General features: G+C 47.9%; 2 protein-coding genes across 2 annotated transcripts; both read right to left on the bottom strand.

Annotated features, from left to right (window-relative positions):
* Positions 1–2,364: 2,364 nt before the first annotated feature.
* Positions 2,365–3,394, bottom strand: LOC119278623 (glutathione transferase GST 23-like). The gene is made up of 2 exons (XM_037559953.1): positions 3,018–3,394; positions 2,365–2,936 (listed from the first exon to the last, which is right to left on the bottom strand). Exons 1-2 carry the CDS (start codon positions 3,330–3,332, stop codon positions 2,559–2,561), a joined length of 693 nt encoding a protein of 230 aa, XP_037415850.1. The 5' UTR covers positions 3,333–3,394; the 3' UTR covers positions 2,365–2,558.
* A 1,054-nt stretch (positions 3,395–4,448) lies between these two features.
* LOC119282381 (glutathione S-transferase U8-like) lies at positions 4,449–5,801 on the bottom strand. Its single transcript, XM_037562622.1, has 2 exons — positions 5,440–5,801; positions 4,449–4,941 (listed from the first exon to the last, which is right to left on the bottom strand). Exons 1-2 carry the CDS (start codon positions 5,755–5,757, stop codon positions 4,570–4,572), a joined length of 690 nt encoding a protein of 229 aa, XP_037418519.1. The 5' UTR covers positions 5,758–5,801; the 3' UTR covers positions 4,449–4,569.
* Between the last annotated feature and the right edge of the window lie 2,792 nt (positions 5,802–8,593).

Genomic DNA, 8,593 nt, shown 5'->3' with positions numbered 1-8,593 from the left:
GAAGGTGATGCGGTTCGAGGTGGTGACCGGGAAGGAAGAGGCAAGGTTACCGGGGTGCGACGTCATATGGGTGGTAGCCCCGTGTCCATGTACCAATCACCGCCACCTCCGTAGTTGGAGGGAGACGGCGCCGAGTGGAGTGCAGCGAGGAGGGCGGGATCCCATGGGGCCGGAGGGAGCTGAGCCGACGCAGGCGGCGGTGCGTAGCCGAGGTAGGCGGCCGCCGGAAGGGGTGCGTAGCCACCCGGGGCGTGGCCGCCCGGCGCGTAGCTACCCGGGGCATAGCCGCCCCCACCCGCCTGGTGAGGAACGGCGGTGAGGTGCGCCTGAGGGCCAGCCGGGTGTGGCCCGAGGATGCCCGGAGCCTGTGGGACCGGCATGTGGTAAGCGTGGACCACGCCGGTCCACGGGTTGGGGCTAATGGCCCAGGGAGGGGAGGGCTGGGATCCCCCCCCCTCGTTCCCCGGCTGCTGCTGCTGCTGTTGGGGGCGACCGCCGCCCCCACCCCCACGGCGCCGGTTGCGGCGACCGCCGCCCCCGCCCTGCTGATGTTTCTAAGGAGCGGGAGGGGCGGGCGGGGCGGGCGGGAGGGGGAAGAACCCCGGTGGCGCCGGCGGGCGGGGTTGGGGCGGAGCAGGCTGCGGCGGCTTGCGCGACGTCCCGGCGGCGAGGGCGGTGTGATGGACCCGGGCCTTCACCTTCTTCATCCGGCGTTCCTCCATGCGTAAATACACGGTGACGGACTGGAAAGTTGGGTTCGGCAGCAGGAAGAGATTCGAGGCCACGTTGCCGAAATCCTCGTTGAGGCCGGCGGTGAGGGTGCTAAGCATGAGGTCGTCCGACACCTTGGCGCCGATGTCGCGGAGCTCGTCGGCGAGGCGCTTGAGACGCATGCAGTAGTCGTCGATGGAGGAGTCATCTTGATGGCACCCGAAAAATTCCTGCTGCAAAAGCACAAGACGTTGAAGCTTATTGTCGGTGAATAGGTTGTTGATCTTGGTCCACACGGCACACACGTCATCATCCTCCGAAATGACCGTGTGGAAGATGTCCGGGGAGACGGTGAGGTACGTAGAACCACCGGATGAGGGAGGCCTCAATGCCCGCCCAGTCCGGATCATCCACCATGAGGTCGCCATCCACGATCCCGTCGACGTGCTCGAGGAGGTGGTACTCGCGGAAGACGAGGTTGAAGTAGGTCTTCCACATGTAGTACGAGGAGGTGGACTGGTCGAGCTTGATGAGAACGCGGGTGTGGATGTCAAGATTGTGGACAGCGGTGGCGTCGGGCACGAGGCCGGCGAACGGGTTGGAGCTGCCGGAGGTGGACGCCATGGGAGCAGCGGCAAGGGGAGGATGTGGCGGCTCGGGTGGGTGGAGGGATGAAGCGGCGACGCGGAGTAGGGTTAGGGTTTTGGTGCGCGCCGGCAGCTAGAGGGGAGAGGCAGTGGCGGCAGAGGGGAGAGCGGTGGCTGTGAGGGGAAGGGGGTGCGGCGGCGGCGGTGTACAGCGGCGGCGGCGACGGAGGGAGGCGGCGGCGGCGACTGTAGGACGCGGCGGCGGCGACTGTAGGACGCGGCGGCGGCTTGGGGCGGAAGCGGGAAGGGGGTCGGCGTGCTAAACTGATACCATGTTAGTTTGGAAGAATGAGATTGCACGAATCAATAATCATTGATCGTGCGCATGGTGCACATATATAGGTACAGGATGGACCGGTCTCGACTTGTCTCCCAAGATATACAAATATACGGGAGAAAGAGAGAGACACACAATGGTATAAATACGGACCCTAGTCCTATACATATGCAGTGTACAACGTACGCTCAACCCAATACAACTCAAGGACGCCATTGAAATCCAACCTTGGCTAGTACTTGCATCGTGATTGAACAATTGCGTATGACCCTTTTATGCCCGGCCCGCATACAATTTCCGATCCAACATTCCTTTTTCAAGTAGCAATTTCAAAAAACTTTGGTCTTGATTGAACACTTTAAAAATCATTGTCCTTCTCGGACATAGATTAGAAAAGTAGAATTGCAAAAGCAAAGGCGTTTGAAAAAAAATCAGTTATTGAGTCAATTTTTTAATAGTGGTTCAATCACCTTTTGTTAATTTTAATCATTTATGTGAAACTCTGGTGGTAACATTATTGAAATTGCAATCACTTATCAAAGTTTCACTTCTCTTTTGTGTTAATTATTAGTTTTGTGTTAGTTGTAATTGACCTTTTTGCAAGATTGTGCTTTTATTTTGTACAATCGCGATTTTATTTTGCTCAATTGCCCAAAACAAAGCGCATACACTGCTAACCATAGAGTGAATGAAACTATTCGCAAAAAAATTGAATGAAAACTTAAAATATTCAGGCGCCAGAGTTTTAGCAAATTTCGTACTTTGGCATTACTTTGCCATAAATTTCGTAACAACAAATACTAATAGTATTTTTATTTTTGTATGCACCATAGGCAACACACACGTAACAGATAAATCATACAGTACATAATCTGAATATTTTGCGGACGCTTGCTGTATTGATCGATGCCCGAAACTGACAACTACGCCCGCCCCACCATCGCGTTGATGGCGAGCTTGATTCGGTCCTTCTTCCCGGCGAAGTGTGCGGCGAGCTGCTCCCTCGACGGTAGGCACGCCGCGACGGTCGCGTCGGAGGTGTAGTCCTCCGCCCACCGGCGCAGAGCGGGGAACTCGCCCACGACCACAAGGCTCGCCCCAGCCACCTCCTCGATCACTCCCAGCAGGTGCGCCAGCCCGCAGGCCGCCAGGTCCAGGTACCCAACGGCGTCTCCGGCGAAGAACCGCTTTCCCTGCAGCCGTGCCTCTAGCAGCACCAGATTCTCCTTGGTGTCCCTCACGAACCCCTCCCGCGCCTCCCCGTCGTCCAGCCACACCGCCATCCAGAACGGCCTCGAGCACTGCATGTACATACGCAAGGTCGATCCGCCGTGACGGCCGGCCAAAGAAAATGAGGGACTTGAACTTGAGAACAATCATACCTTTTGCTCGATGAATTGGGCCCAGAAGCGAGCCATGGCCCTCTCGTAGGGGTCGACGGGGAGGAGCGGCGGGCCGTCGAAGGCCTCATCCACATACTCGACGATGAGGAGGGACTCTAAGACGGCCGGCCGGTCACCGTGGAGGAGCACCGGCACCGTCTTGTGGATGGGGTTGTGCTTCAGAAGCAGCTCGCTCTTGTTGTTGAGGTCTTCAAGGATGAGCTCGAATGGGACGCCCTTGAGGCGCAGGGCGACCTCGGCGCGGTGGACGAACGGGCTGCCGAAGGCGCCGATGAGCTTCACCGGTTCCGTCATTGCCGATAAGCTTGCTGGGGTGCTAGACTAGCTTGGATGTCGATATTTATACGGGTAAATGGGAACTTATTGATCCAAATGGAAGTTTTGCTGAGTCAAGTGTCTTATCAGTCAAAAGGAGACAGATTAAAAAGATTCGTGTCTCAATCGACTCATTGAAATCGGGGTGATGCTCACTGTTATTGATGCAGCTGCAGGTCAGACAACTGATTTAGTTTACCTAGACAATATATTAGTAGAATGCAGTGAGCAGATCAGAGAGAGATAATATAATCTAGCAAAACGATGGTGACTTTGTTTGACATGCATATCAATAAATGTAGCAGTACTATTGTGTACGTTTCCAAGCGAGCAATGGCATCCGAAGTCAAAGTTTCTTGATCGGCATGCTGACATAGAAAGTACTACCTCCGTCCTGATTTATTGGTCCTTTTCATATTTTGTGTCAAAACTTGACGACAGATTTAATTGAGTTTTTTTAATGCATGTTATAAAAATTTATATCGTTGGATTCGTATTTGAACATAGTTTCTAATGATACTATTTTCTATGACATGCATTAACATTTTGTTAATGAAATTCATACTCAAAATTTGACACAAAATAAAAGGAGACAATAAACAAGGACGGAGGTAGTAGATCGTGGATATCTTTATTATGGTTTTCTTTTGTTACCTATGGTATTCTCGTCAGCTATACTTCTATGGATTTTTTATTTGCTGACATAGAAGTATGAATAATTTTGTGAAAGCGGCTATGATTCATCAATCTATAAATGGTTATTTCTCTGTTAACCGCTGACAGCAGCTAGCTGGAAATGGTTATTTCTAGGTTATAATACTTATGTGATACAATACTCCCTCCATTTTTTTATACAAAACCACTTTTTTTGTATCAAACTGGAACTTCTTATTTTGGTCAAAAAATATATGAGTTATATGACATCTACTCATATATCATCGGAAAATTCTTTCAAATGTGCATCCAATGGCATACTTTTTGTGGCATATAACTCACTTTTTGTTGGTAAAATTAATGGTCAAATTTAGACATAAAATGTGTAGTAGCCTTGTATATTGAGAGGGGGGGGGGGGGAGTATTTTTCTGAAGAAAGCTCTCACTTTATTAATCCCAGTTTAGCAGAAACCATAGGAGCGTGTTACAATGCAAGGAAAAAGGATAAGATCGCGGGAAAGCGGTAGAAAACACAAAAGGCGAATTAAAGTGGACCACTTCACTACTGTGGCATCGCCATTGCCATTGATCGAAACATCTCCTTGCACCCAGAGAACATGGCGACGAGCTCACCCCTCTCCGGCAAGCATGTCTTCACATCCTCATCACCAACATACCGTCTAGCCCAATGGCAAAGGGCCGGGAACTCCTCGTTGGTGACCAGGGTCACTCCCGAGATCTTCTCCATGATTCCAAGCCAGTGTGCCAGTACACTAGCTGCTATGTCCACGACCCCGATGGAGTCACCACCGAAGAAACTCCTCTCCCCGAGGTGCTCCTCTAGCAACGCGAGGCTCCCCTTTGCCTCAACCACGGACCGTCTCTGTGCCTCGCTAGGTTCCAGCCACAGCGCCGCCCACAACGACTTCATGCACTGCATATTTAATAAACATATTTTTTTTCAGATCGCACATGGGTTGTGCAACATTGCAAGCAATTATATACCGATTTTTTGAGCCACCATGCAGGTATGCCTTCTATTCTGGCCTTCTATTTTGGCCTTCTATTCTGGCCTTCTAAATTTGCACCAAGGTTCCTGCTCTATCACTGTAGATTTTTTTTGTTTCTTCCAAGCCAAACAATATTTGAACTTGAAACTTTCCACGCAAACAACACATGAATAATAGAGTGTGCAGAAATGGTTTCATGTTTTTTTTGCAACATAAATATCTAAAACACTAGGGTCCATTTCAGATATTTCTGATGCTTCAAAACAATAATAATAAAAAAAAACAGTTCTGCATAGTGCAGTACACATGTGCTCTAGGCCTGCAAAGTTCAAATGCATTTCTTTTCTTGAGAAAAAATGTTCTGCGCACGGATCTCAAGTTCTCAACACAACTATGGAGCTCGTTTACAGCTTTGCATATACCTTTTCGTCGATGAAGTGAGCCCAGAACCGGGCGGTGGCGCGGGCGTGGGGGTCAGTTGGGAGGAGGGGCCGCCCGGCGAAGGCCTCATCCACGTACTCGATAATGATGAGCGACTCGCTGATGGCTGGTCTGTCGCCGTGGAGGAGCACGGGGACCTTCTTGTGGATGGGGTTGTGGGTGAGCAGCAGTTGGCTCTTGTTGTGAAGGTCTTCGACGATGAGCTCGTACGGCACCCGCTTCAGCCTCAGGGCCACCTCCGCGCGGTGGCTGAACGTACTGCCGAATGAGCTGATGAGCTTCACCGGTGGCTCACCCATTCTTCTTGCTTCAAAGCGAGCTCTTCAATGGTGTGGTGCTGTGGCGTGTGTGCTTGTGTGTTGTCTAGAAATTTTAGTAGGATACTGATGCTTCTCCTGGAAGATTGAGCTCTGCACAACTCGACATTGTTTTTTACCTTCGATATATGTCTTGTCTGTATGGGACCTAGAGACACTCAGCTATTACTTATTAGTGCTGCACCTTGAAGTTTGGATTTCAAACAAACTTATCTTGCCCTCGGCCCCACATAATAGTGCTTTTTACGTGGCTGAAAGAATCTCTAGATTTTAGTGAGCGTTCATTGACGAAGCTCGGAAGCGGTGAAATCATTTTTGTTACATTAATTGGTCAAGATAGGAACCAAATGTTGGATCTGAAAATCTGGTTCAAACGAGGGTTATAGCTACACCTTAACCACACCCCCACATGTTCGACAATTATATAGCTGCAAAACCATTTCTATATAGTTTGTATGAATACAAAAAATAATTAATCAAATTGTAGCAAATTTGTAAAGAACTTTGGGCGGTAAAGAGTATCAGCGGTAACCGAAGCTACCTCTGTTCCACCAATATTTCCTCTAGTGGTAAGCAAAATCCTGTTTAAAACTAGGTCTGTGGTGATTAAATCTGGTCCAGTCTCTAAAAAAAATCTTATATACATAAGATATTCATCCCCACTAACTTATTTATCTCAATGTGCAAGCATGCCACGTCACAATACAATTATGAATAAGATAAGACCCACCTCAACATGCAACCATGATGAGAAAAGACCAACCACTACATGCAACCATACATGGGAAAATATTTTTCATTTTATTATTATAATTATATTCAATAAATATTTTACAACTATTTCACAATTCAGTTGTAACATTTTTATTTTGGTTCACATGTTACTAATCTAAATATTTATATTCCACACAATCAAATCTCAACGAAATATATTGCAACCGATTCCAGCTGCAACGCGCGGGGTATCATCTAGTTAAATCAGTTGAACATGCCATGTTGGATTGCAGCATATATATGTGGTACAGTGGTAGAGAACAACGAAGGTCGATGCATGGTAATTAAGTTCACTTAAATTCAGTTCAAATAGATAAATTTAGTCTGGGATTAGCAGAATGTTGCCGGAAATTTCGGGATTGCAGAATTTCCAACTGGAATCTGAAATATTTCACTCAGGAAAGTACGTACAGAATTTAACTTAAAAAATAGAAGAGAACATTTGGCTCATCTCGTACATGGTTTAATTTCGATGAAGACCTCTCAATCAAGAGTAAGATGCTCCTCCACCACATGTCCATTTGGTGCTGGCGCTCCTCCGCGGTGAGCATATTGCCGTTTGCAACTCGCTCATCCTCATCGTGTATGTTGACGAGGCCGTTGATGACCCGCCGCTCCTGCTGACTGACTCTGGAGAGAGGGCTGAGGCTCAAGTAAACCAGAGCATGATAAAGGAAGACTAGGAATATTCAAAACACAGAAAAAATATTGTCATTTGTAATGTGAATTTACAGGAGTTTATATGTAGCAAAGAAACCGTGACATGATAAAGAAAACCTTAGCATCACAAAGTAAGTTTACAGTACATCCTTCAGAAGAATCAGTCCAAGTGATTCTGCCAGACTTCAAAAATTAATTACTAAAGATGAACAACATTTCCGTTCATTTTGTGTAGAGATGTGTTGGTCTAAATTTAGAAAGAAGCAAACACATGGATGCAGATGGAACATGGCCGATGAACTCAGATGTACCGATATATAGTTATAAGTAATATTGAACATGTTTGCATTTAGGTGGATGCATGTGTGCTAATTCTTTCTATCCTGTATCAAATCTAAGCACGGCCATGGGCTGTGTAGACAATGAAAATTGGAAACAAACCCAGAGAATCTTGCCTGTCTATAACAACAGATTGTGTGCAGTGAGCACTATTTCTGGATAATGAAATTTTCAACTCAATAGTTTGAACTTCCAAACATAGATTGTAACATTTACAACTGGATTGTGAAAACTTTCAAACTCAGGAAAGTACCAAATTTAACTTGAAAAAAATAAACAGAAGAGAACACTTGACTCATAATACATGGTTTAATAAGAAAACTAAGTTGAAAAAATAAACAGAAGAGAACATTTGGCTCATAATACATGGTTTAATAAGAAAAATAACTTGGCTACATCCAGAAAGCCACAGGAGTTAAGTAAGACTCATTAAATTCATGTCCTTCGGTCATCTGGTAGGAGCGCACAGTTTGCCGCGTCGTCCTGAGCTCTCCACTTTTACCATACTTGAGACCAAACTTGGTGACGCGCAGCACACGGCGGCGTGGCCCATCACAGGGTCCGAAAGGCTCCTGATCCTTGTGCAGGCGAGACTCTATGAGGCAGTAGTCGCTGATGCCGCCCAGGTAGAGAAGGGTGGCTCCCAGGTGCCTGTCGTCCGCATCGAAGAGTCGGTCCTCGCCGAGCTTCCAAGCCGGCATGGTTGACAACGTTGTAGCGTAATCAGACAGGGGCGGGGCGTCGCAGGAGCAGACGTGGCCGACGCCGCCTTTGTGGCGGCAGAGGCCTACCCAGGCATCGAGCTCGCTGTCAAAGTAGGCCTGGCCTTTGAAGGGCAAGACCCACTTGCCTACGCCCATCCAGGAATAGCACTTGGTGTCCAGGAAGAAGGTTCTGGCTCCTTCCGAGACGAAAAGCAAATGGTCGTTCGGGTGCACTGCAAAGGACACAACACCAATGGAATCGAACGGCGTTCGGGTGCACTTGGTGTCCAGTTTGCATGATTTTTACTAGCTAATATGTTAGTACTTCAGCACCTTTATTT

Source organism: Triticum dicoccoides, chromosome 3B, assembly GCF_002162155.2.
Source record: "Triticum dicoccoides isolate Atlit2015 ecotype Zavitan chromosome 3B, WEW_v2.0, whole genome shotgun sequence".
NCBI lineage: Eukaryota > Viridiplantae > Streptophyta > Magnoliopsida > Poales > Poaceae > Triticum > Triticum dicoccoides.
Note: the sequence above shows the minus strand (reverse complement) of the source record. Positions and strands in the feature narration are given on the sequence as shown.